The sequence below is a fragment of the Sylvia atricapilla genome, chromosome 4, assembly GCF_009819655.1.
Source record: "Sylvia atricapilla isolate bSylAtr1 chromosome 4, bSylAtr1.pri, whole genome shotgun sequence".
NCBI classification, from domain to species: Eukaryota; Metazoa; Chordata; class Aves; order Passeriformes; family Sylviidae; genus Sylvia; species Sylvia atricapilla.
Genome location: NC_089143.1, coordinates 33,116,931 through 33,144,709, shown reverse-complemented (window position 1 = coordinate 33,144,709; position 27,779 = coordinate 33,116,931). Strand labels below are relative to the sequence as shown.

General features: G+C 56.2%; 1 protein-coding gene across 2 annotated transcripts in view; it reads right to left on the bottom strand.

Annotated features, from left to right (window-relative positions):
- Positions 1-14,461: 14,461 nt before the first annotated feature.
- Positions 14,462-27,779, bottom strand: part of ADAM33 (ADAM metallopeptidase domain 33) — a 28,349-nt gene continuing 15,031 nt past the window's right edge. The window contains exons 11-24 of one of the 2 annotated variants that reach the window (XM_066317552.1): positions 27,469-27,611; positions 24,949-25,126; positions 24,432-24,521; positions 23,601-23,796; positions 22,802-22,910; positions 22,061-22,265; positions 20,306-20,383; positions 19,110-19,218; positions 18,666-18,816; positions 18,142-18,235; positions 16,829-17,074; positions 16,275-16,432; positions 15,962-15,979; positions 14,462-15,553 (exon numbers count right to left, since the gene is read on the bottom strand). In XM_066317552.1, the coding sequence (XP_066173649.1) occupies positions 15,502-15,553; positions 15,962-15,979; positions 16,275-16,432; positions 16,829-17,074; positions 18,142-18,235; positions 18,666-18,816; positions 19,110-19,218; positions 20,306-20,383; positions 22,061-22,265; positions 22,802-22,910; positions 23,601-23,796; positions 24,432-24,521; positions 24,949-25,126; positions 27,469-27,611 (1,827 nt within the window). In that variant the 3' untranslated portion in view covers positions 14,462-15,501. The remainder of the gene's footprint in view (positions 15,554-15,961; positions 15,980-16,274; positions 16,433-16,828; positions 17,075-18,141; positions 18,236-18,665; positions 18,817-19,109; positions 19,219-20,305; positions 20,384-22,060; positions 22,266-22,801; positions 22,911-23,600; positions 23,797-24,431; positions 24,522-24,948; positions 25,127-27,468; positions 27,612-27,779) is intronic. The other variant, XM_066317553.1, reaches the window with a different exon arrangement.

Sequence of the window (27,779 nt, the reverse complement as noted above, 5' to 3'; positions counted from 1 at the left end):
AAAACGCAAAGCTTTCCATTTGAACTTCAATTCTATTTTTTATGAGTATCATTCTGGGGGAACAGTGGAAACCCCACTTGTTCCTGTCAGCCCATGGATGTGGGAAATAATTCCTGCTGCAGAGCCAGAGCATCCCATGACATGATAACCTCCCACGCTGGGGATCAGAGCCTGAACCTCACGCCTGTGCCAGGTGTTTATTGGTTACCATCCTTTGTTTTACCTCCTCAGCTGATTTTCCTCTCTCAGAAGTGCCATTCATTTCTCAGCTAAACATTTCATTCAGGAGCAACGGGATCTTTTTTGGGATAAATGGTTGTCACTGTCTCCTCTCAGCAGCAATTAAAGCTCTCAGCATCCCAGGTGATGAGCAGTTCGTGCCTCTTGTCAAGTTCTCCCGGAGAAGGAGCTGGCTGTAATTCCCTGCCAGGGGCACTGCCAGCTCCTGGATCCTTCCAGGGAAAAGGCCCCAGGATCCCCCAGCCCACTGCTCCTGGGCTGCAGGGACTGATGCCTCAGGGTTTCAGCTTTTATATTTTCATATATTCATAATTCTTTAGTGTGTAACTCCAAACTCCACACACAGTGTGAGCTGCTGTTCTCCCGGTTTGGTCAGACACAACAATTCCTCCCCAGGCCTGGGGGTCAAGGACACCTCACTGCCTCAGGCCTGAGAGATGGAAACTAAAGTGAGTTGGAGGGAGCAAATTTGGGGTAAATGACTTCATTACCTAAAGCTGGAATTGGAAGATTAACCCTCAATCTGCAAATGGACCAAATGGATCAAAGTGTGCCAACCCGTGACCATTGTCCATGTTTGGGTGCAGCCCCTGGGGGCTTGGTCTGCCCAAGATGTACCTGCAGGTCTTCAAGAAACAGAACTGCTTTTTATTCCCTTAATTCTCTCTGCACTCTGTTTTAGGTAGTCCCACGAGGCATCAGGACTCCTTCCCTTCAGAGAGATCAGGGATTCACCCTCAGGGCTCTCCCTCCCTGGCCCAGAGTCCTTCACCCAGCACCGAGGCCAGAAGAGCTCTGGGCTTTCCTGTTTGCAGCTCCTCTGACCCTGCAGCTCTGTCCCACTGCCCTCCTGCATCCCCAGCCAGCACAGCCCGTCTGCCATGGGCAGGTCATCTGTGGGACAGATCCAGATCCAGGCATGGATCTGAGCCAAGGCTCAGACAGGAATCTCCTTCTCTCTGTCTCTGACATAAATGTCAGTTTGACTGCCCCACGTGCCCAACCCGGCCACGCCAGCACATCTCACCTCACTGTTTTCCTGCCACTCCCCAAAACCCATCCCGGGGATTGGCAGAAGGAAGTCTGAACTCCAGCAATCCCCAGGCAGTGAGGGGCACGGCTGGCTGCAGCTGGCAGCTGTGGGCACTCCTGGGTCAGCCCAGCTGTGACACATGGCCAGCGCAGCCTGTGAGGAGGATGGGAATGGAGTGACCTGGTTCTCTTTGGGATCACCCCTCCCTGCACCGGCGCCCCCAGCCCGGCACAAACCCCTTGTGCCCTCTGGGGCTGGCGCTGCTCGTGGCGGAGCATCCCCTGAGCCTAGGGGAGCACGGCCCCGCTCCTCATTCCCCTTGCCACTGCCACTCCCATTGCCACTGCCATTGCCACTCCCATTGCCATTCCCACTGCCATTGCCACTCCCATTGCCACTGCCATTGCCACTCCCATTGCCATTCCCACTGCCATTGCCACTCCCATTGCCATTCCCACTGCCATTGCCACTCCCATTGCTACTCCCATTGCCATTGCCACGCCCACTCTCATTCCCATTGCCACTCCCATTCCCACTCCTATTCTTGTTCAGTTCCTCATTCCCATTCCCATTCCCATTCAGTTCTTCATTCCCATTTCTGTTCAGTTCCTCGTTCCCATTCCCATTCAGTTCCCCAGTCCCACTCCCGTTCCTGTCCAGCTCCTCATCCCGCAAGAGCAGCGCCGTGTGGATCCCCGCAGTGGATCCCCGCAGTGGATCCCAGCAGTGGGTCCCCGCAGTGGGTCCCCGCAGTGGGCTCCCCCCAGCAGCCCTCAGCTCACACCATCAGCCCCTCGCCCGATGCTTCATTGGCATCATTGGCATCATTGGCATCATTATTGTTCCCGAGCAGTGCCGGGGCCACGCTGGGCCTGGGCGGACACATGGAGGGGTTTTGTTCCCTCCTTGAGTGCAGGAGGATTAACCCCAACTATAGATTCACTCCTCTCCCCGTGCACACCTCCCGTTCCGCCTGGGCTGGAATTCCAGAGCCGTCACTGGAGGTGGGCACTAACGAGAGCCAAAGCTCTCCTGGAGCAGGGGATGCCGCCGGCATGGAGGGCAGGAGGGTTTGTTCCTGGGGGGAGCTGATGGAAGTTCACCTATCCCAGAGAGCTCATCCCCTTCCTGAACCGCCAGGGAGACCTCTCGGGGAGCACCTGCACCTCCCCAGGGAGGTCACACAAACCAGAGGGCTCCAAGGGGAGCATCCATCCAAGTCCCAGCCCTCCAGACCTGCAGGAGCAAACCCGGCACATTCCAGGCAGAACAAACCCAGCACATTCCAGACAGAACATTCCTAGAGAGAACAAACCCAGCATATTCCCAGAGGGAACAAACCCAGCACACTCCAGGGAGAAGAAACCCAGCACATTCCAGAGAAAACAAACCCAGCACATTCCCAGGGAGAGCAAATCCAGAACATTCCAGGGAGAACAAAACCCAGAACATTCCAAGGCAGAGCAGAACAAACTCAAAACATTCCAGGGAGAACAAACGCAGCACATTCCAGGGAAATCAAGCCCTCTCTCCAGAGCAGCCATGAGCTTTATCAACCACATCCTCTCCTTCCTCCCCTCCCTCCTGCCTCCTGCCCTCAGACAATCCAGAGTGTGCAGTTCCCTGCCAGGGACACCATTCCAGTGTCCCATGGACTGTATGCAGTCTGGGCTGGCACTGACAAAGGACCAGAGGAGGAGGAGGAGAAGGAGGAAGGGTCAGGGAGGGAGAAAGGGAAGAATAGCGAAGAACGCAAAGCTTTGTGCACTAAAGTGGCAACAGCTGCTGCCGCAGAACACGGATGGAGCCAGCACCAAGGATGGAATTTGCTCCTTGGCCTTCCCACATGGAGGGAAGGAGGAACCATTGGTTGAGGGTCTGGAAACGAAAATGAAAGTCCAGGTGGTGAGGCTGGGTGAGGGCAGCCTGCATCAACCTGCACAAGGTGGCACCTGGGCTTGCTCAGCTTCCTGAGGAAACAAATCATCCTCTGCCCTGAAATCCTGTTCTGGGGGTGCTGGGGGGAGAATTTGGGATCCACACACAGCCTTGGGCTGGGCTGTGATAGAGGGAGGTGGATGCCCTCAGGATTTGGGGCTCAAGGTCCCACCTGGGGATGTGGGGCAGCGCTGGGGAAACATTGGACTCCATGTTTGGCTCAGAGGGATTTTCCAAATCCAACCAAACCAATTCCATGTTTCTCTTTACTCTTCTTCTGCCACAATTTGCCCCACAAGTTTCTCTCTGTAGCTTCCAAACCTACATATTCCCAGGGACTTGGGGTTTTCCATGGATCTGATTTTTAAAGGCCAGGTTTTCCTGAATCTGTCCCATTGTCCAGCTGCACACACCTGTCCCAGACAGGTTCACATTTCCTTCCTCCCTCATGTACCAGCTTGGCCTCTGTCCCCTTCTTCTGCCACCATGGCAGCCCAGGGAGGTAGAAATAAAAGAAAATCCAGGAATATTCCCCATTTTTCCTCCTCAGTTCAATCCTGTCTGAGTTGCATCCCACCATTTCTCAAACATCCTGAGACACCAGGAGGAAATCAATTTTCTGGGGGCGAGACCTGGGTTTCTCTGCTGTGTCCACTCATTGTTCCAGCCTGGCAGGAGGAGCCAAGGAGAGTTCAGGGCTCTTTGTGGCTCCTTTGCAGCCACAGCCTGCCAGGGTTCTTCACTTTTCACTCCCCAGCCCGGAGGAGCCGAGCTGTCACCAATTAACACCTTTTCCTCACACTTCCCCTGACTGCAGGAAAAGCAGGAACAGACACCGTGGGTTTGTTTTTCCTGCTCAAACAGGGAAACTCTTCCAGCTCAGCCACATCCACAGCTGAGCTCATGGATCTGTTTGCCACAAAGGCAACGGCAAGACTGGAAGTGCGGCCAGAAAGTGCCTCCCTTAGTGAGGAGGCCCAGGGGCAAGGACCAGCTTCAGTCCCACATCAAATCAGCTTCTTCACCATGAAAAATGACAGCGGGGTGACATTTATGGGATGCTGTGAGTGTTCTGGGGGGCTCCATCCAGCGAGGAGAATATTCCCGACAGGGGAGGACCCAGCACAGGCAGGGAGGGGTTGGGGAGAGCAGAGGGAGGTGCTGGGTGCAGCCAGGCTGGACTGGGAGCAGGGAATCTTCCCCTGGGAGAGGGGAAAGAACAGTGTGGAGGAGGGAGGGGTTTGGGGAAGGGATGGACCCGATGGGTTTTTGTCACACACAGGAGTGACAGGTGCCTGAACATCTCGAGGTTCATGGGGCCTGCTCTAACCCCCCTCGGCTGGGCAGCGAGCACCCCTGTGCCCACCAGGATCCTGGAATCATGGAATATCCTGAGCTGAAAGGGACCCACAGGGATCATCAGTCCCACTCCTGCCCAGGACACCCCAACACTCCCCAAGAACAGCTCGGTAGGAGCCAGAGGGGTCTGGATGGAGAAGAAAAATCTCCTTTTCTTTCTGAGCCAAGCTGAGGGGATTGTAGAGGATTCTCCTCTGGTTGGCTCTCAGTGTGATGTTCCCAGGAATGCACTGGCACCCGGGAAAGGATCCTGGAATGCTGAGCTCCCGGTGAGTGTCACTGGCAGCACCTTCTCCAGGGGCCTGAGGCACTCGGGTGTGCACAGCTGGATCAGCGATCCTGGACAGGATCAGGAAATCATTCTCTGTTCCAGGGGCCTGCTGAGGTGTGCTCACCTGGCCCAGTGATCATGGACAGCATCAGGAAATCCTCCCCTGCTCCAGCAGGGCTCACTGGCTGCATTTCTGCAGCTCCCTGGCAGCAGGGTGGGGAGCCTGGGGCAGGGGAGGGGGTGAGAAAAGCTCAGCGATTCAATGATTGAACAGAAGAAAACCCTTCCTCGGGGCCTATCCCAAAGCTATACTTTTCCATTTTTCACTGGCAAATCATCGGAACAAAATAAAGCCATTTTGTTTACGTGGGAACTTCTTCCCATTTAAAATAAATACTTCTGTGTTTTCAGCTGAAGTGAAAAAAGGAAAATGTTGTTTCAAACGGAGACATCAAATGGTTCTGGGTGGGGAAAGGTAAATTGAAGCTTTTCTTTTTCAAAATTGTCTGGTTTTGTTGTTTCAACGCAAACCAGGGGCTGAGATTGATATAAAACCACAGCATGCTGCAGGTGACCTGCGAGTGGATCTGTCAGTGTAAAAAGTTCCAAGTGAAAATGTTTTCCTGGCTCCACAACAATTGATTCCTGAGCAGAATTAGGATTTAAAGCCTGGGCCACACCGTTTAATCCATTCCCTCTGCCAAACCCGGTGAAATCCCTTTGGAACACGGCGGGGGAGAGGGAGAAGGGGGGCAGAAGAACCTGCAGGGGAAATAAAGGAGCAGATCCAGCAGGCTCTGGTATCCACTTAAGTTGAAAATGAGAAAGAAAGCAGGGTGAGAACAGGACAATTAGAGCCCGAGCATCACAGACCTTTCCAAAACGGAGAGACAGCAGGGGGAATTAATGGACAGCGATGCAACCCAGTAATTAATTGATAAATGGCATTAGAGAGTTTTCTAAAGAAGGAGAGACAACGTGACTTATCTTCCCCGAGGCAGGAGACGATTTCTCCCTCCTTTCACCTTGCAGATAAGGACGGAGAAGGGGGAATCTCTCCGTGTGGAGGCTGAGGAGGAATCTGGAAGGTGAAGGCAGGAGGGCCCGGCTGCAGCACAGGGCTGGGAGTGAGCAGCAGCTGGGGGAGAACAGCCTGGACCTGCCCATGGAGGAATTCCTGATTGGGGGATGGGGCAAAGGGGGGAAATGGGACAGAAGTGACTCCTGCAGGGATGGGGCAAAGGGAGGGAAATGGGAGAGAAGTGACTCCTGCAGCAGAGGATCACACCCTGCAGGACAGAGGGATCAGGGGCTGGGATTCCCTTTGGGGTCACACCCTGCAGAACAGAGGGACCAGGGCTGGAATTTCCCTCCCCGGGCACGGGGGCAGCTCCGCACTGGGGCCACTCCTGTGAGATTTCCAAGGCAGTTCCTGGAACAAAGGATTCCCTCCTGGACAAGGCCAGCTCTGGGCTCTCCACCTGCCCCTAGGTGCCTCCAGGCACGGTGCTGGGGCTGCTGTCACCTCCTGACATGTCCCTGCAGTGGCCCCAGCCCCAGAGGTGCCCAGCAGAGCAGAAATGATTTTTTTTCAAGGCTGAATAAGCCAAATAATTGCGACACTTCCCTCGTGCCCTGCCAGACCCTGGCTGTCCCCAGCCACGCTGGATCCCTGAGGCAGGACCCCTTGATGGATGGGCACAGGGAAATTCCAGAGGTTGAGTGTCAGCTCCTGGCACAGTCAGGGCTCCGTTCAGTGACCTGGATCAGGGGTTTGTTCATCCCAGAGGTGTGCAGTGCCCTCCACCATCCCAGGCTGCTCCAAGTCCTGGCCAGCCTGGCCTGGGACACCCCAGGGATCAGCCACAGCTGCTCTGGGCACCCTGTGCCTGCCCACCCTCACAGGGAGCAAAAGTTCCTTCCCAGCCTCCAACCTAAACCTTCTCCCTTTTGCCGGAAGCCATTCCCACTTGATTTTCACCCCCTGCCCTTCAAAGGCCCTTCTCCAGGTCTCTGGTAGCCCCCTCTAGGTCCTGGAAGGCCCTGGAAGGTGCTGGAAGGTGGCCCAGTGATCCTGGACAGGATCAGGAAATTGTTCCCAAAGCCTTCTCTCCTCCAGGCTGCAGAGGAGAGCCCTGAGTGCTCCATTCCCAATCCCCCTGGGCAGCAGGCAGAGCAGGCAGCCCTGCAGCTCGTCATCCCTGGCAGGAACGAAAGAGCAAATTCCAGCCAGAACTTGGGGCTGGGAACGTGCACAGAGCCCCAGCTCGTCCCCGGGACAGGTCACCCTCATCAGGGGACAGCTGAAATCACCCAGGGGACACTGGGACAAGTCACCCTCAGCTGAAATCACCCAGGGGACACTGGGACAGAGGACACTTGTGGCTCTGCTTGGCCCCTGAATTGTGTCCAAAGCACAGAGCTGTCATTGAGAGCCCATTAAAACTAAAGCTGCTGTTCCTGCCCAGGAAGGGAAGAGAGGGAGAGGAGGAGGGAGTGGTGTCCTTGAGCAGTCTCACAGCTCTGGAAGGGGCTGGCAGCACCAGCCAGGGGTGATAGGAGGTAGAACAAGGCAGAGCCTCCCCCAAATCCATCCATGGTGTGCGACCACTCAGGTGTGCTCCAGAGCCAGCCCTGCACCCCCAGCCCAGCTCTGCCTGGGGATGGAGCAGACACAGCCAAGCCCACCCAGGCCAGGAGCTCTGCTCAGGGCTCCTGCACAGCCTCCAGGAGCTCCAGGAGAGCTGGGGACAAGGTCTGGAGGGACAGGACACAGAGAATGGCTTCCCACTGGGAAAGGGGACATTGGGCTGGGATCTTGGGCAGCAATTGCTGGCTGGGAGGGTGGGGAGGGGCTGGGCTGGAATTCCCAGATTTGCCGGGGCTGCCTCTGGATCCCTGGAAGTGTCCAAGGCCAGGCTGGACATTGGGGCTTGGAGCAGCCTGGGACAGTGGGAGACGTCCCTGCCATGGCAGGGGTGGCACTGGAGGGGATCTAAGGTCCTTCATACCAAACCATTCCCTGATCCCATGAAAGGGGCAGGGGCACCTGGATGTTTGGGACTGCCCAGGCTCAGGTGGGCAGGTCCTGCAGCAGATCCTGGTCTCCTGCTGCAAACACCAGAGCTCCACTCACCCCCACTCACCCCCAGCCCGGGGCCTGTGCCCCACCCGGGCAGGGACAATTCCCATCCCAGACACAACTGGGGCTCCAAGGTCAGGGGAGGAATTTCTCCAGCCCTTTGTCCCTCAGCCTTGTGCCTGTCACAGGGTGCCAGGGGTGTCACAGGGTGCCAGGGGTGTCACAGGGTGCTAGGGATGTCCCAGGAATGTCCCAGGGATGTCACAGGGATATCCCAGGAATGTCACCAGGTGCCATCACTGCTCTGCTTTTCTCACCAGCCTCCCCATCTGTGGCGCAGAGCATCGCGGGCAGGGCTCACTTGATTAACGCCGTGTTTTCAAACCTTCCTGCATCTCGTTTAAATTGATTTTCCTTTGCTTCTGCTCCGAAAGGGGAAGGGAAGAAAGGCACACAACGAAACAAAGCCCAGAAAGAGCCCCAGCCAAGGGAACATGAAAGGAGTGGAGCTGTTCTCGGCGCTGCTGTGAAGGCAGAACCACGGCCGGCCCGAGCTGCAGCAGCGCTGATAATGAAGTGCCCGGGAACAGAGCCCTGCACAGCGCCCGGCTCCGGCCCGACGTGTTGGCAGCACAAAAGCTTCAAATGTGCTGGAGCCTCCCGGGAAAGGCTCTGCTGAGGAGAAACCCTGTGTGCTGTGAGAAACCTGCCAGCAGTGACTGGGAGCCCAAAGAGTGACGGAGCTTTGTCTCACAGCCACGGCTTTTCTTCCTGCAAAGGGCAGCCAGGGGCACGAACACAATGGAGCAGAGAGAAAAACAGTGGAAAAAACCCACCTGTGCTCGTGTGAGCAGAGAAAGTGAGGCTGGAAAACGCACCTGTGCTTGTGTGAACAGGAGAAAGTGAGACTGGAAAACCCACCTGTGCTTGTGGGACAAGGACAAAGTGAGGCTGCTACTCCATGGCTGGCTCTGGATTCACGGGGCCAGGTCAGCAGAGTGGCCTTTGGTCACCTCAGCTCCAGTGGGGACCAGGTCCCTCCTGTCACCTGTGCCTGGGTGACACCTGGAGCCCTGTGCTGTGTGTGAGCTGCTGCATTCCCTCAGCTCCAGATTTCCTCATCCCTGACCCATCCCAGGGCACCCCCGGAGCAGGGCCCAGGCCCTGGAGACCCTCACACCAATGTCACCTGTCCTGTCCTGTCCTCATCCCACTGTCACCCATCCTGCCCTGTCTTGTCCTGCCCTCATCCCACTGTCACCTGTTCTGTCTTGTCCTGTCCTGGAGACCCTTATTCCAGTGTCACCCATCCTGTCCTGCCCTGTCACCCCATCAGCACAGCCTTGCTGGGAGCCCAGACAGGTCAATTCACACCCAGCTGGAGACTCAGCCCAAACCTGGATCGAGTTCATAAACAGGGACAAACGTTTCAGGGGGAGCATTGGTGCAGGACAAAGGCTGAAGGGCTTAAACTAAAATAGGGTCGGTTTACATGAGATCGGGAAAAGAAGTTTTTGTCGTGACTGTGGTAAAACCCTGGCACAGAGCAGCTGCCCCTGGGTCCCTGCAGTGTCCCAGGCCAGGCTGGACACTGGGGTTGGAGCAGCCTGGGACAGCGGGAGATGTCCCTGCCCAAGGCAGGGTGGGCTTTAGGTGGCCTTTAAAGGTCCCTTCCAACCCAAACCACTCCTTGTGCCCAGGGAGGATGTGCTGAGCCCAGGGAGGATGGGCTGAGCCCAGGGAGGATGGGCTGAGCCCAGGGAAGGATGAGCTGAGCCCAGGGAGGATGTGCTGAGCCCAGGGAGGATGGGCTGAGCCCAGGGAGGATGGGCTGAGCCCAGGGAGGATGGGCTGAGCCCAGGGAGGGTGAGCTGAGCCCAGGGAGGATGGGCTGAGCCCAGGGAGGGTGAGCTGAGCCCAGGGAGGGTGAGCTGAGCCCAGGGAGGCCGGGCAGGAGGAGCTGCCCCTGCCCCGCTGCTGGCACAGCAATGCCGAGCTCCCCTTGCGCTCCCAGCGCCGTGACTGAAAGGCGCTGACTCCTGCAGGAGCACTCTGCAAATCAGAGAGATAAGACATCGGCTTCAGGCGACACTTCAGCGACAGCGCTCAACAGGACCTCGGTGTTTGACACGTGTTGTGTAATATCATAAAGGGATTTCTCTCCTCCTCCCCGCGTACGGGGAGCAGCCGATGCAGAGAACTAAAATCCAGCTCCGCTTTGTAATTCCGCTTTCAATGGGCCCATCGGTGGCTCCGGGGAGGGAGTTGCCAGCGCTGGATGACTGGAGAGAGCAATCCCCTCCTGCCCAACACGGGGCTGGAAGATGATAAATGGCCCAAGTTCTCCGGCTGCAAGAGCCTCTTCATTAACCGCTCCACTGCTTGTTTCCCCCTTTTCTCTTTGATTTTTTCCCTTTGGCTCTGTGCATGTGTGCGGCTGCCTGCAGCTCCCTGTGCCCAGGATGTGCTGCCTGCCTCAGGCTGGTGCTCCTCTTCCAGGTCCCCTTCCTTCATCTCCTGCAGCCCAGGATGCTGCAGGAAGTGAGAAAACTAAAAGGGAGGATAGAAAAAAAAAAAAAAAAAAAAAAAAAAAAAAAAAAAAAAAAAAAAAAAAAAAAAAAAAAAAAGAGAGAGAGCGCGCAAAAATAAAAGGATGAGAAAATAAAAGGATAAGAATATAATAGGAATTGTTCAAAAATCACTTGGCAGCACACTCAGGCACCGGAAGGGTTTGTTGGGCTGGTTGATCCTGCTGGACCCCTTCCAATATCCACAGGATATTCTGTGACTTTACAGTTCACATCAGCGATGTCATCTGGTCCTGCCCCCCCGGGGGACAGAGCCTGCCTGGCCAGGACATGGCAGCACACCTGGGGCACACCTGGGGCACACCTGGGGCACCTCCCGGCTCGGGTGCCAGGGAGCTCCAGGAAAGTCTGGAACTGCTGGGGCTCCCCGAGCCTCGGGGGTCCCCCTGTCCCCTGCCACCACCCGGCCCTGCCCCATGTCCCCCTCAGCCCTGGGCACACCCTGAGAGCTCAAAGCTGCCACCAGTCCCTGCTGGGGTCAGGACAGGGCACAGGGGGCACAGGGGGGCTGGAGACTCCATCAGACGTCTGAGGGGAGCCAATGTGTGGAAAAGGGGAATTGGGGTGTGGAGAGGGGAGCCAAGGCATGGGGACAGAGGGAACATCTTGTCTGAGACTGAGGAGACCCTGAACAGCTTCACTGGGGCTCTGGGGGGGGACAGAGACCCCTGAATGGCCAAGGAGGGGCAGTCACAGAGCAGCAGAGTGGTTTGGGAGGGACCTCAGAGCCCCCCCAGTGCCACTCCTGCCATGCCAGAGACACCTCCCACTGTCCCAGGTGATCCAAACCCCAATGTCCAGCCTGGCCTTGGACATTCCCAGGTATCCAGGGGCAGCTCCAGCAAATCTGGGAATTCCAGCCCAGCTCCTCCCCACCCTCCCAGCCAGCAATTGCTGCCCAAGATCCCAGCCCAATGTCCCCTTTCCCAGTGGGAAGCCATTCCCTGTGTCCTGTCCCTCCAGGCCTTGTCCCCAGTCCCTCTCCAGCTCTCCTGGAGCCCCTTTAGGGACTCTGAGCATTCCCTGGGTTTTTCCCTTCTCCAGGGGAACATTCCCATCTCTCCCAGCCCTTCACATATTCCACTTGATAAAAGGAAAGGTCCATGGAGACAAACTGGGAGCTCAGGAGTCACCAGGAACATCAGGAACACTCACCGGCTTTCATGCCCCGCTGATGATTTTCATGGATTTGTAAATTATGGGGCTGGGGAAAAAGATCAAGGAGAGAAGCTGCACTGGAGGACCCTCTCCCTGGAAATCCCAACGATCCGGAGGAGGCTGAGCAGAGGATCCGTGGCCATCTGCTGCCACCTAGTGCCACCGGGACACCCCGAGCTGCTCCTGATCCCCAGTCCCAGCCCCGCCGGTGTCACCTGTGTGGATGTTCCAGGACAGACACACCCGCCTGTGTGGGAAATGGAAACAGCAGAAAACTCTCTCAGCAGTGCGGGTGTCGGCCTAGAGTCCAAAAGATCCAAGAATGAGGACATGGAACAGTAAGAGTGTGTTTCTGTGCTGTGTAGAGTTAGGCCTTAGCAAGTAGAAAACTATGTTGAGCAAGATAAAAGTTTAATAATGAGGCACTGTGCTTTGTTCATAGAAGAGTAGAAAAAGTTCCTGAATAGAAAAAAAAATGAAACAATCACCTACTGTTCGATATAAGGTGCAGGTGTGGTTTTAATGATTGGTTTATGCAGATGCCTGTAAACTCTTCATGATTTGCTATTGGTTAGAAAACCTTTTAAAGTTTCTCCTTGTACCACAGAGAATTCTCTCTTGTACCACAGACAGCTCTGGCTGCTGCTGGTAGGACGTGAGCTGTTGGCATCTCTCGTCTCACCCTGTTCTGAGGCTGGTGCTGCAGTAAAGCTCCAGGAACGTCTCCCGGCAGTCTTGTCCCATTATCTGGGAATTAGATCCCACAGAGCTGCACACCTGGGGACCACGGCAGGGACCACAAGGCTGGCACAGTCCACCCTGGGTCCCTGGAGGCGCAGTGCCACCTCCCTGTCCCAGCAGGGATCCAGCCTGGAGCTCGGGGATGGGGCTGGGAGGGAGGGAGGGAGGGCTGCTGCCAGCTCTGCTGCTCTGAGCTCTGCTGCTCCATCCCTGCTCCATCCCTGCTCCATCCCTGCTCCAGTCCCTGCTCCATCCCCTCTGCTCCATCCCTGCTCCATTCCTGCTCCGTCTCTGTTCCATCCCTGCTCCATCCCTGCTCCCATCCCTCCTCCCATCCCTGCCCCATCCCTGCTGGAAAAAAGGATGGAAAAAGGGCTTGGCAAGGTGTGAGGGCTCCAGGTTGAAACCCCACATATTTTGGTGGAGAACGTGGGCAATTGATAAAAATTCTGATTAAAGATTAATTGAGAGAAATTAAAGCAAGTATTAGTTAATAAGTTAAGTAGCATTAGGGTGAAATGTCCAGGGGTGAACGCGAGTGTAAGACATTTTTTCTTCCATTTAATTTTAAGACTTCTGTTGTTTTAAGAAGAAAAATAATAAATAATTCTAGTGGACACTCAATATCGCTGCGGCCAGCAGGGCCAGCCTGCCCTGGGACAGCCCTGGGTGTGCAGGGACATCCCAGGGAGGGGATGGGCCTTGGACAGGCTGGAGGGGCCTGTGAGCACTGAGCGTGCTGCTGAGCAGAGCTGGGGCAGCCCGGCTGAGCAGCAGCCCTGAGACACAGAGGGGGTCCTGCCCACTCTGAACAGCTCAGCCTGAGCCCCCAGATGTGGGACCCAGATACCCACTCCTGCACTGCTGGGGCAGCCTGGGCAGCGTGGAGGGGGCCCTGCCCAGCCCTCCCCGCACACCAGGGGCAGATGAAGGGACTGCGGTGGCCAGGAGGTGCCACTGGTGAGTGACAATCCAAGCCAGGGGACACTGCCCCAGCTGGATGGGATCAGCCAGTCCCTTGTCCCTCAGGGCCTGCAATCACAGCACTGTCACCCCTCACTGTGTCATTAAGATGGATGGTCTGCTCCTTGAGAGGTTTTTGCAACCACTTCATCACTGCAGGGACTTCTCCAAACCCTGTGCAGCCGTTTAACCCACTGCCAGCCCCTGCCCTGGGCAGGACAAAGAAGGACATCCACAGGAGGAGGGTTCCCTCTCCAGCAGCTCCTCCGTGGGCTCTTCCTCAAGTCTGACCATGTCAGAAGTCTGTGGGAGATCCCTAAAAAAAAAAATGGGACTCTGAGAATGTTCAGGGATCAGTTCATTAATCCTGTCCTGGAGCTCATCGAGGATGATCTCGAGAGGTCCCTTCCAGCCTCCATGACACTGGTGTTGTGATTTTGTTACCAGGGTAAGAAGAGGTGTTGGATCCTCGATCCCAGATGCATATCCATGAACCAAGAAGGATATGGAGGTACCAGGGATCACAGAACCCCAGAATCACTGAGGATGGAAAATCCCTCTGAGGTTGCCGAGTCCCAGTGATGCCAAATCACCTTGTCCCCAGCCCAGAGCATTGAGTGCCACATCCAGGCCTTCCTTGGACACTCCCAGGGATGAGAACTCCAAACCTCCCTGGACACCCCCTGCCAAGGCCTGACCAGCCCTTCAGTGGAGAAACTCCTCCTGAAGATGCTGCAGGGAAGACCCAGGTTTGAGACCAACAACTTCAAAGCAAAGCCTGAGTGTAAGGACAGCTTGGGTGGCCTCACCCACAGCCTGCAATCACCATTTCTGTGACACTGGGGACAACGGGACACCAGAGCAGCTGCATGAGGGGTGTCCCTGAACCTACATCACAGCTGGACACATCCCAAAAGGGTTTTCCCTGGTCAGATGGGATCCAGCCAGTGCAGCTGATGAGTCACACACAACTGGATCCCAGGTTTATGGGAGCCCCGGGATCTGTTTGCTCTGGCGTGGTCAGAGCCCTGGAGATTCCCTGGTGTCTGAAGGTTCAGGGAGCTAGAAAAGAGCCAGAGGAGCCGGGAGACTTTTCAAAGTCTTTGTTGTTGTTTCAGACCCTGATCGAGCCGCAGGTCAAGTCACAGGAAAGTGGCACAAACTGTGCAGGTCAACAGCACCTTGGACGGAGGGTCAGGAAGCCCTTTCAAGAATCCCTTTGTCAAACCTCACAACAGCCCTGTGAGGTAGGAAACAGCCCCGGCAGGGGCCTGAGGCACAGAGAAATGGCCAAGGCTTTGGGCAAGCCACTGGCACGGGCAGGGCAGGAGTTCTCCTGCCCCCATTCCGGATTGTGGTTCTTCCCCTGCGACAGCGGAGTGTGAGCGGCTCCTGGAGCCACCGCTGGGCCTGGGCCAGGACCAGGGAACAGGCAACATTGTGAGGACTCCCGAGCCCCTCAAAAGCACCCTGGGAAGCAGCTGCCACCGGCCCTCGGGGCTTTCAGACTTTCCCAGACAGTTTCTCCTTGCAGGTGACCCCAGGACCATCACCGCATTTCCTTGTGCAATGGACAGGAGGTCAGGAGGAGCCTGAGAACTTGGATCCTTCATGGAAATGTGCCAGCACTGCCTGGCCCAGCCCAGACTGGCCAGACCACATTTCTGCCATGGCAAGAGTCTCCCCGAGATGGTGCCCGGCGTGGAGCTGCAGAGGCTGGAGGAGAAGGAGGAGGAGGTAGCTGCAAGGATATCACACTGTCACCAGCATCTTCCACGGGTGGGGATGTTCACTTCCCCCGGGGCACTCCCTCCCAGCCCTTGTGCAATGTCAAAGGGAACTGAAGCTGGGAGGGAGGTTGGCCAGGAAGCAGCACCAAGAGCTGTGGTGGGATCTCCGTCATGGAAACCCCACCTCGACCAAGCCCTGGTCCAGCCGTGGTGCCAGTGTCCCCTCTCCACCCCCACCAGCACAGTTTGTGTGCTGAATACAAAGTCTGTCTTACAAAAATAGTCCTCTGGTATCAAAAAGGTTACTAAAACAAGAGGAACAGGAGAGCCACAGTGGCCACAGCAGTGCAAATCAGGAGAGCCAGCTCAGGACGGGTGGGTCAGGTATCCAGGGATTGTCACTTCTTCGAGGAGAATGAGGTGGATTGGACTTTGATGGCTGGGACTGGCCTGGAGCAAGAGGAAAGAGAAAGGAGACAACTGGTTTGAGTGCAGGCACCAGGCATCCACCAGCTCCAGCAGCACCTTCCCCAGCTCAGGAATTCCTCCATGGATACGGCCCCCAGGTCTGGCTGGCAGGAGAGGATCCCCTGAGGCTCCACTGCCCCATGCCCAGAGGTTCAGCAGTGCAGAGGAGCTAGAGCTGGAGTGACACTGCAAAGGACTTGATCTCCCAACTGGAAAAGCCATATCCTCCATTCCTTGGGATCAAACTGCCTCAGCCCTTGCTGGGGTGCCCAGAGGGACCATGTCCTGCTCATGCAGGAGCCCCTGGGAAGGTGGACTGAACCCATATCCCAGCCCAGGGCTTACCCAAAGGCCACCCCCCACAGGGGTCTGTACATGTTCTCCACTCACCTCTGAGGTGGCATCGGTCTGCAGGGAGGAAAGAGGAGAGAGCATCAGCATCATCCCTTCCCTCCTTCACCCCCCTGCACCCCAACAGCTCCCTCCAGGCTCTGGGCTGGGGGCCAGGGGCCCTCCCCAGGGGTGGCATCTCCCTCATCCCATCCCATCCTTTCCCCACCCAGCCAATCTTGGCCACACCTGCGGGGTCACCCCAGGAGGAGCCGTGGCTGTGGCCCTTTGGGATCTCCCTCCCCAGGGACCCCCCAGCACCTCCACCAGCTGGACCCCACCTGTGGGGGACACCCAGCTCCTCCCTACTCACTTTAACGGCCTGGAGGGGTGGCTGGAGCCACTGGACACCTTGAAGTTGGTAGGAGGGACCATGACCAGCAGGGTCTGTCCGTGTGCAGGGGGCAGCTCCTTGGCCAGCAGGGGACTCCCGGGCAGCGGCCGGCGCGGGGGCTGCTGCTTTGGGACCACCTGGGACCACCACAGAGGGCACAGGAGAGACAAAACCCTCAGAGGAACATCCAGGGAGCTCCTACAAACCTCCCTCCCTCTGCAGAGCTGAGATGCTTCAAAGCACAGAACAACACCCAAAAACCCCTTAAAACAACTTCAGATCTAATGTGCTTCCTGCAACGTTAGAACAGGTCCAGCCCTCGGGGTGCTGTGACAGCTCTTTAACAGGCCCCAGCCCAAAGCCCAGGAGTTCCCCTGGTTCTGGAAGGGGAGCAGAGCCCAGCCCAAAGCCCAGCCCAAAGCCCAGGAGTTTCCCTGGCTCTGGAAGGGGAGCAGAGCCCAGCCCAAAGCCCAGTTCAAACCCAGGAGTTTCCCTGCTCTGGAAGGGCAGCAGATCCAGGCAGTGTCCCTCACCTGTGGGCTCCTGACGGGGCTGCAGGGAAGAGGTTTCCTCGGAGGTGGGAGCTTAGCCTGGGAGGCACCGGCTTTGGGGGACACCAGGGGGGATTTGCTGGCTGGGGGAGGGGGCCTGGCGGGTTTGGGGTCCCTGGGGCGGGGGGCGATGGGGTGGGGAGCCGGGCGAAGGGGATGGACGACGTTGATGGGCTGAGAGCCGGGCTGGGCAGCGCCGGGGCTGGGGAGGAATGGGGTCCGTGTGCTCTGTGGGAGGAGAAAACACAATGATGGAGATCCTTGAGTTAACTTTTCCTGGTCCCGAACAGGAGACAAGCACAATAGGGGAGATCCTTGGGTTAACTTCTCCTGGTGCTGAACAGGAGAAAATCAGAACTGGGGGAGATCCTTGGGTTAACTTCTGGTGCTGAACAGCAGACCTCCCCTCGAGGCCTGGGTTCCAGGGAACTGCAGAAGGAGCTCTGGGACCACTCTCTGGGACCACCACTTTTACCATTCCACCCGAATCTGACCACGTTCAGTGGAGAACCTGGCAGTGGTGATGGTTGGATTTGATGATCTTAGATATGAGGGCATTTCCAACCTTCCTGATTCTGTGATTCCGTGTTTGCTCCCCCAAGAGGACACACAGGGATGAGAAAGTTGCTGGAGATCCAGAGCAGCGTCAGCTCAGGTGAATCCACAGCAGATTTCCAGCAGAGACATCACCCTAAAAGCCTGAATTCTTCCTAAATTTGGCCCTGGTGCTCAAAAAGCACCAGTGAAGGTTCAAAGTTAAAAATTCACTGAAGTGTGCCACAGGATAAATAAAAGAACTTCTGGGAAATGAGGGAATAACCAAATGAAGGAAAAACCAAACCTGCAGGAGCCAAGAGCAATGACCCAAGGAGGAAGAACAGGACACCATAAATCAAACTACAAAGCCAAGGACCAACTGTTTGAATTTTGAGCTTATTAACATCAGAAAATACTGAGCCCCCAAACACAGGCTGTGATCATCCCTCACTCCCATCTAGCCCTTTTCCATATGGGAAATTTCCCAGTGGAGGCTCTCAGCACTCACCAGGGGACCTGGAGCTCCACAAACTCAATTTTAGGAGAAATGGTCACACCTGGCCACGGGCTCAGTGCAGACATGAGGCAGGACCAGCACAGGGCACCAGGCCTTGCCCATCTCTTGGGAGCAAATGTGACATCCACAGGCTTCATATCCCAGCAGGGGAAACCAACCTGGCAGCTGAGTTATTACTGCCATTAGTGAGTTATCCGTGACCTGAGTGAGTTATCACTGACCTTATAGAGTTATCACTGACCTTTCTGGGGTGGCTGGAGGCTGAAATGTTCCTCAGGGTGAAAGCAGCTTTGGGACGGGCACTGCTCGACTTCCGACCGATGGGTTTGTTCCTGCTGGGGATTAGGGATATGGCACAATAAACAACCAGGGGAGCACCAGCTGCCTGGAAAACATCGGCTTTCCTGCCCATCGGCTCCTGTCTCAATTAACACCTCATTAACAGCCAGCCCTCACTGCTGGGCAGCCGGGACAGTCAGTCTGTGATGGGCAGGGATGGTCAGTCTGTGACAGGGAGCAGGGATGGTCAGTCTGTGATGGGCAGGGATGGTCAGTCTGTGACAGGGAGCAGGGATGGTCAGTCTGTGATGGGCAGGGATGGTCAGTCTGTGACAGGGAGCAGGGATGGTCAGTCTGTGATGGGCAGGGATGGTCAGTCTGTGACAGGGAGCAGGGATGGTCAGTCTGTGGGGCAGGGATGGTGCTGGGAAGAGGAGGGATTTGGGGTGCCCCACACACCTGCAGACCTTTGGGTGCCCCACACACCTGCAGGCCTCCTGGCTCCTGTGCCTGGTGTCCTTGATCCACCTGTGGAGGAGGGAGTTCTCCCGCCGGTACCAGTAGTAGACGGTCAGCGACAGGGCGGGCAGGAGGAAGAGGAAGATGACGAGGAGGGCGATCAGGATGAATTCGTGGTCTGGCAGGGAAAGCACAGGGATGAGTGAGGGGCTGGAACAGCCACCAGCCTCTGGCCTGGCTCGATGGAAGTGGTGACCCCGTGTGCCCATCCCTGGCCACCTGAGCTGGGGACAGCCCTGCTGGTTACAGCCCTCAGTGGCCTCTGATGACAATGAGTGGTCACCAAGCAGCCAGAGCTGGGCACAGGCTGTGGGGCTGCCCCACCCAGCCCGTCTGAGGGCACCCAGCCCTCCCCTGGCACCGCTGCAGCCCAGGAGCACCTCGGGGCCCTGGGGACAAGCTGTGACTCACTGTGGCTCTGCACGGGGCCACTGTCCACGCTGCCACCCAGCCCTGGCTTCTCACAGTATGGAGGGGCCCAGCCTGGGTCACAGTGACAGTTCTTGTTGCTGTTGCAGACCTGGGGACAAGAGGAGAGGGTTGGACACCACCACGGATGTGTGGAAATTATGGTAGCAGGAATGAACAGATGGTGACAGGAGTCTGCACTGAAACTTCACCCCTGACAGTGCTTCCCCTTGGACATCACAGAATCCTGGAAGGGTTTGGGTTGGAAAGGACCTTAAAGCTCCTCCAGTGCCCTCCCTGCCATGGCAGGGACACCTCCCACTGTCCCAGGCTGCTCCAAGCCCTAATGTCCAACCTGGCATTGGGCACTGCCAGGGATCCAGGGGCAGCCACAGCTGCTCTGGGCACCCTGTGCCAGGGCCTGCCCACCCTCCCAGGGAACAATTCCTACCCAAAATTCTACCTACATCTCTTCTTTCAGTCTGAAGCCATTCCCCCCGGTCCTGTCACTCTGTCCATGTAAATAGTCGCTCTCTCTCTTTTTTATAAGCCCCTTTTAGTGCTGGAAGGTGCCAGAAGTTCTCCCCAGAGTTCTCTCCTCTCCAGGCTGACCAACTCTGAGCTCAGAGTTAAGCTCTGAGAGCCATAACCATGCTGGGCAGAACAAAGGGTAGATGTGGATGATTGAGCTGTCACTGAAGGGTAAATCAAGATGTTTCATCTGTCACATCCCTTGCATAACCCAGCAGGAATTCCCACAGCAGTATCTGTTGCCTCATCTGACAAAGCCCTACACTGCACAGAGCTGAAACCTCTATAACCTTTCAGCTTTGGAGAACAGTGTCTCCTCCCATTCCCTGAACCATTTCCCTGCATTTCTGCCGTCCCAGTTCTCTTTCCAGCTCTTGTTTTGCTCTCAGGAGTACCAGGCACCTGCTCTGAGCTCCAAACACTCTCCAGCTCAAATCAGACCCCGATCCAAGTTTTGCAGGTGGTCCTTACACCACAAACAATCTCCTTCCTCTCACTTGGACAGGGGTGAGCAAAGATCCCAGCCCCACCTGGAGCTGAGGCATGGGATGGGTCTGAAAGGCAGAAATCTGCTGGGTGACAGGGCCCATCCCTGTGGGAGACCCTTGGTTTGGCTCAACCCCTGCCCCTGGTCCCAGGAATTCCCGAGAGGTGCCAGCAGTGCTCACCCCGTGGCCGTGGCAGCGGGACACACACTTCTCCAGCTCGAACAGGGACGCGTTCTGGCACCGGCGGTCCTTGCACACCTGCAAGGGACACACGGGCTCAGCTCAGACAGGCACCCAGCAGAGGGGATTGGTGGCACTGGGGAGGGTTCTCCAAAGGGGTTGAGGGTTGGAAAATGCAGGGTGGTGAGATGGCATCATTCCAGTCAATGGATTTCACTCCCATTCCCTACCCAGGGTGGCTCAGCAGAGCCCAGCCAGCACCACTCCCAGCCCCTCCACACACAGCCCACCTGCCAGCTCCTGCAGAAACCATTTCCCATTTGGCCCCAAAACCCAGGCACTGGCCAAAATAAACAATGCTGGATTTCACAACTGGCCGTATTTCCTCATGAAAATGTCACTGTTTTGGCCTTCCCAATGAAAATGTCACTGTTAAAATGCCAGACAGGAAAGGCTGTGTCTCCACAGCCAACTCTTTCTGGAACACATCCCTCCTTCCGTGTCCTCTGCCAGCCTCTGCCCTATCTCAGCCCAACTGACCCCCTCTGAAGTGCTTGGAGATGGGAGGGCTGCAGAGACCAATGCCCAGTTAGCACTGGATTTGTCATGTTGATTGATCCAGCTAGCACTGGATTTGTCACGTTGATTCCTGGCAGAGATTTCCTCTTTTCTCTGGGAAACAACCTCTTTATAGGAGTGCCATCAATCCATCAAATCCAGGGGCAGTTCCCGCTGGAGTTGCTCCGCTCTGAAGTGATTTGGTGAGGAAGCTTAGAGGGCAGAGAGAACAATTTTGTGGCCTAAACACGACTGAGCATCAGGTGATGTCACAAATGCCCCAGGAGAGAAGGACCTGGTGGCCTACAGACAAGTGTCACTGAGGCAACATCTGCAGGTGTGGAAGGAACCACATCCCAGAGCCTGGCTGTGACACAGGAACGAGACAGGTGCACCCTGGACCTGGGTCAGAGCCCAGAGATGGTGTCTTGGGTTGCAATATGTAACCAAAAGTGTGTGTTCTACTTCCATCTGTTGAAACTCGTTGGGGAGGTGTTTTTATCTTTATCTCTTATATGACCCATCCCTCATAACTCTGGGGGGATCTTCTGTTCATGGGCAGCTGTTAAACCAGCTGGGGCCGTGTTCTTTATCCCTTCCAGGACCCATCCTCCCTGCAGGGATATCTGCTGTTCATGGGCCATCCAGGCTCACTGCATGGCTGATACAATTCCAGCATCCCCTTGGGAGAGGCTCCACCCAGGGGGAGGAGCCCAGCATTCCCACCTGGATCAAACCTGGGATTCAGAACACCAGCACAGCCTGTTTGCACTGGATTCCCAGAGGGAGACCGGACCCATCTCAGCACCACTGGACCCTTCTACAGGATCATCTCTGCTCCAACAGAACCACATCTGGCACTGCAGGAGGAATTAATTGGGCTGCTCCCAACACCCTGACCAACAGGGTGTCAGTCTGTGTTCTGACTCTGTCAGTGTTTCTAGGATTTTTTTTTGTTTGCTTGTTTTTTGTACTACTGCATTTGTATTTTTAATATTCCTGGTAAACAACTGTTATTCCTATTCCCATATCTTTGCCTAAAAGCCCCTTAATTTCAAAATTATAATAATTCAGAGGGAAGGGGTTTACATCCTCCATCCCAAGGGAAGTCTCAGCTTTCCCTGGCGGACACCTGTCTTTCCAAACCAAGGCAGAGGGTGACCTGCACGAGAGCCCAGCCCATGAAGGGGCACTCACCATCCCATCTCCACACTTGGTGCCCGTCAGCACCAGCCCGGGGTCGGACAAGTCCTCCTGGTCATCCTTGGCGCTGTAGACGAAGGTGCCCCGGCACTTGACCTCACGGCCCTTGAAGCGGATGGTGGTGTCGATGGACACCGTGTTGGTCCCCTGAGGCTTCTTGGCAGAGCTCTGGCACTGGATCTTCCCACACATGGCATCCCTGGAGCAGGCACGGCCCAGGGCAGCTGGGACACAGGGACATGGGGCCCTCCCAGCCCCGCCATCCCACACCACTGGGGTCATTCCCAGTGAATTTACGGCCACACTGGAGAGGCTCAGCAGTTTAAATCATGGACAGCACAGGAATGATGGAGGGCGACGTTAGGGGAGGCTCTGACATCCGGAATTACTGGGAATACCGGGGAGCACATGCTCCCTAAAAAGCATCTCCATCTGGCTTTGATTTTCCATTGGGCTGGGCTGGGAGGTGCTTGTGGTGGGACAGCAGAATCACAGGATCGCTTAGGTTGGAAAAGACCTAGAGATCACCAAGTCCAACCTCCCAGCAGTGATGGGGACAGAGCCCAGGGAGGGCCTGGTGGCGTCCTTGGGTCCCAGTCAAGGGTTGCCTCAAGGGCTGATGGCTGGAGGCTGGAGCAGGGCCCTCCAGTCCCTGAGCAGGGGTGGCAGAGGCAGCTGTGGGTACGGGAGGGGGACTCGGGGCATCCCAGGGTCCCAGCAGGGCACCGCACTCACCTCTTGTCACACTTGACGTAGTGGCCCTGGCTGTCCTTGCCGCAGTTGCCGTAGGTGTTCCCTGCCATGTTCACATCCTGGAAACACGCATCTGGTGCCGGCCACGCTCCTGCACACAGGGAAAGGTCTTGGGGAAGGCAGGCAGCAGGTAGGAATCCCCATAGCAGGAGCAGCAGCTGGATGCTCATGGGGAACACACCATGGAAAGGTCTCCCAAGAGCTGCTGCTATGGGTGCCGGGCCAGGCCAGGCCAGATGAAATTCCCTTTTTTCTGGAGTTTTGTGGAGGATTTTGGTCATGGAATGGGTTGGGTTTGAAGAGACCTTAAAGCCCACCCAGTTCCACCCCTGGAAACTGAGAATTTGGGGCTTTAGTGTATAGCAATACATGTAAGTTAAAATGGAGGATTTTGGGCATTGTCTAAGTCCTTCTTCTTCACCTTCTTCTTCCTTCTTCTTTATGAGTTTGGGTGGTTTTTTTCTAATTGGGTGAAAAAGGTCCCCATTGCAGGCCTTGGGTGGTCATTATTGGGTCAGAAACATAAATAATACAGGTGTCACCTCGTTACTGGGTAATTAGCACTTAAATAACCTTGGAAACAGTCAGAGGTAAGCCATTTTACCTCATTTCTCTAACCTGCTAGTCAGAGCTCACAGCTGGTGAGCCTGTAAATAGAGAAGAAATAATAAACATCCAAGTCTGGAAACGGCGACTCCCATGTATAAATCCCGACCTTGGCGCGGACAGAAGGAAGCAGAACCTTCCTGAGCTCCCCGAGGGGTGCTGCAGGGGCACTGACCTGGCCCCCAGAGCTGCACGCACTGCTGCTGGTGTGTCATGCACATGCCGTTGCTGCAGTAGGCCTGCCCATGGGCGCAGGACGAGCCGTCCAGCAGGTACACGTTGGCCGGGCAGTAGGGCGAGGCGCCGGTGCAGAATTCCGGCAGGTCACACGATCCCGCTGCCTCCCGGCACATCGTCCCTGCCGCCTTCAGCTGCAGGGGGACAGGAGACATGGGCACAGAGCCGGGGGACAGTGTGGGGCTGACCCTCCTGGCACTGCTGCCAGCTGTGGACATCTCACAGGTCCCCTGTGATGCTGCTGGGGAGTGTCAGGGGACAGGGACACGTTCCTCAGCGGGACCTCAGCCACAAGGCTGCCAGAGGGAATCCGCCTGGAGAGGGATTTTGGAGAAGGGCCTGGAGGGGCAGGACACAGGGAATGGCTCTCACTGCCAGAGGGCAGGGTTGGATGGGAGATTGGGCAGGAATTGTTCCCTGGGAGGGTGGGCAGGTCCTGGCACAGGGTGCCCAGAGCAGCTGTGGCTGCCCCTGGATCCCTGGCAGTGCCCAAGGCCAGGTTGGACATTGGGGCTGGAGCAGCCTGGGACAGTGGGAGGTGTCCTTGCCATGGCAGGGGTGGCCCTGGGTGGGATTTGGGGTCCCTTCCCACCCAGCCCATTCCATGATTCTTCTGCAGACACATGGTTACGCATGAACCCTGCCCATGGGTCACAGGGAATATGCAGCACAGAAATCCCAAGGGAATGGCAGGGCTGGATCTCCACCTCATCCCACGGGCACAGGGTGGGCACAGGGTAGGAACGGGGTGGGCAGGGTGGGGTCCCACCTTGCAGCTGTGGCAGCAGTCACCGTGGGCACACTGGGCCCCCTCCTTGAGTGTGCAGTTGTGAGCGTTGCAGCAGGGATTGGTGCATTCCTGCGTGGAGAGAACAGCTCCATGGGCAATGGTTCCATCCCTTTCCCACTCACCACAGCACTGCCTTCCTCATCCTGCTAGTGGGAAAACTGAGCCATGGAGGGCATGAGGAAGAACTGGGCACTCAAGGGAAAAGTCAAGGAGAAAGTCAGGATTGGAGTAAATGGATTCAGGAAGGGGTGACTGGGAAAAGCCCTTGGGATGGAGTCCCCGTGATGACAGCAAACCCTTCCCTTGGAATTGCCCTGTGCAGGAATTCCCTCAGCTGAGGTGGGCTGCAGGAGGACCACCCTGTACCCCCATCCCCAGGGGGCCACTCTGTACCCCATCCCTAGAGGACCCCCCTGTACCCCCATCCCTAGAGGGTCACCATACCCCAATCCCCAGAGGACCCCTCTGTCCCCCATCCCCAGCAGACCCCCTGTACCTCCACCTCCCCGCAGTCACAGTCCTCTCCCTCCTCCCGGAAGCCGTTCCCACATTTCCGAGCCACCACCAGGTCCTTGGTGTCGGGCAGGTTGAAGAGGCACATTCCCCCTCCCTTCTGGAAGTAGTTCTCCAGCTGCCTCCTGCTGCAGGAGCTGAACACACGGGGGAAGGGGTGGCTGTGTGGGGACAGGGTGGGAAAACAGGGAGCAGGGCCAGGAGAAGGTGGGAAATCTGTGAGAACTGGGAATTTAGGACATGGAAAAAGTGACACAAACCCTCCCGAGAGCAGATTCCCTGTTGTTCAATGTGCCCAGGAACATCTGCCAGCCCAGCTGGTGCTGCCAGACCAACAACCAGGGGACAATTCTGAACCCCAAACGCTCAGAAATGGGATGGGGGACAGGCAGAGCCTCTGTCCATCACCTCTGGAACATCAACCCCCCTGCAGGGAACCTGCTAGGACAGGACCCCCCCTGGTGTGAGCCCCGTGGCAGATGCCACCCCAGCATCGCTGCAGATGTCACCTCTGCCCTGGGACACCCACAGAGCATGTCCCCACACCTGCAGGGCCCCCTGCTCCCCACTCAGCTCAAACCAAACCCCTTCCTGTTCTCACTCAACAGGAAACACAACACCCACCTAGGTACTGAAATACCCCCCAGCTGAGGTGGGTGGAAAATCACTTAAAAATAAAGAAATATGGGAAAGAAATGCCAAAAAGGACCCAGAGAGCAGAAAAAAATAAGATAATCAGAGCCTACAATGTGTAAAGAGCTGAGGAATAAGGAGAAACATTCATTTTCTACAGAACCTCTGAGCAAGATCCTTCTCCAATTTCACCGTTTTTTGGGGTTTCAGTGGTTTATGAAGAAGAAGGAAACATTTCCTCCTTCTTAGAAACAGTTTCATTTCCTCTTAAAGCTGAAAAATATTTTCATATCAGGACATCTCAAGATGAGTCAGAGGACATTTTACAGAAGTGTTTTGAAATCTCTTGATCTGGAGGAAAACTTGTGAGTGCCTGCAGTGCTCAGCCTGCAGCCTGTGAGGCTGAGCAGGGCAATGTACCCTGGATGTATTTATATATATTCACATACATGGCTGTGCAAAGAGGGACAGAACACAGAAATGTGCAATAGGGGCAGGCTGAACACAGTCAGAAATGTGCATTAGGGACAGGCTGAACACAGAAATGTGCAATAGGGGCAGGCTGAATAAAGTCAGAAATGTGCAATAGGGACAGGCTGAACACAGTCAGAAATGTGCAAAGAGGAACAGCCAGAAATGTGTTTGTCCCCATCACAGTCTGCCCAGGCAGAGGTTAAATCCTGTGGGATCAATGCCAGGCTCTGGCAGCCCTGAAACCACAAGTGGGGTCCTCACTGTTCCTTCCTCATTGGAAGAGCAGGTGGGTTCCAGTGACAGGGAATGAACAGCTGCTTTTGCTCAGTGCAGGGATGGCTGGGATTAGTGAATGTCAGGAGGTGGAAAACCCAAAGGGAGAAGGGCTCTGGAAAGGAAATCCACTGTCCTGGGTTGTACTATGGGATGTATTCTATCACCATCTTCAGTTAATGGCCCATCAATGCCTTGCCCATGACTCATAGATAACTCCCTCTGGGTGTTATCTCTCTTTAATGGGCCATCAAGGACCCCCTGCATGACTCATCATCCCATTGTGAGATGCTCCACCCACGGGGAGGAGCCAAGCTTTCTCACCTGGATATAAGTGGAGATTTGGGACAGTAGAAGCTGCCCTCACCCACTGGATTCCCAGAGGACAGGAACTACCAGACCTTTCTATGAGATCATGGCTTCAGGAAGACCACCTCACCTGGACTGCTTCCATCACCCTGATCAGGTTGTATTCTGACTCTGTCAGTGGTCTTTTTTGTATTATTTTATTTTATTTATTTATTTTATTTTCCCTTTTCTTCTCATTAAATTGTATTTTTGACTTGGAGCCTCTCACTTGGTTTGTTTTCAAACCACAACATCCACTAAGCAGATGGATCATGAAGCCCATCCCATGGGCAGGGACACTCCCACTGTCCCAGGCTGCTCCAAACTCCAGTCTGGCCTTGGGCACTACCAGGGATCCAGGGGCAGCCCCAGCAAATCTGGGAATTTCAGCCCAGCCCCTCCCCACCCTCCCAGCCAGCAATTGCTGCCCAAGATCCCAGCCCAATGTCCCCTTTCCCAGTGGGAAGCCATTCCCTGTGTCCTGTCCCTCCAGTCCTTGTCCCCAGTCTCTCTCCAGCCCTCCTTGAGCCCCTTCAGGCCCTGCCAGGGGCTGGGAGCTCTCCCTGGAGCCTTCCCTTCTCCAGGGGAACATTCCCAGCTCTCCCAGCTGGATCCAGAGCAGAGGTGACAACATGCCCTGCCCACTGCCACCCACAGCCTGCTGGGGCCTTTGGGGACACATCCAGGGCATTGGGGGCACGCCCAGGGCACTGGGGACACTTGGGGCACACCCAGGGCGCTGGGGACACTTGGGACACACCCAGGGGACACTCACCCTGTGGCCGCGGCCATGACGCAGCCGCCCTGCTCGGGCGTGGCCTCCCGGCAGCAGCCTGCCGTGTCGTGCACCATGCCGAAGTTGTGGCCGATCTCGTGGGCCATGGTGGCCGCAGCGCCGATGGGCTGCTCCGCGTGGTCCTGCGCACCCAGGGGACAGCCACGTGTCACCATGGCCATCACCAGCTGGGGACAGGGTGACACAGGCAGGGAATGGGGCTGGGCACAGGGAGGGACCCCTGGGAGGCAGCTGGAGCCCGCAGGAGGAGGGTCTGGGGAAGGTTCCTGGCAGAAGTGGGGTTTGGTCTC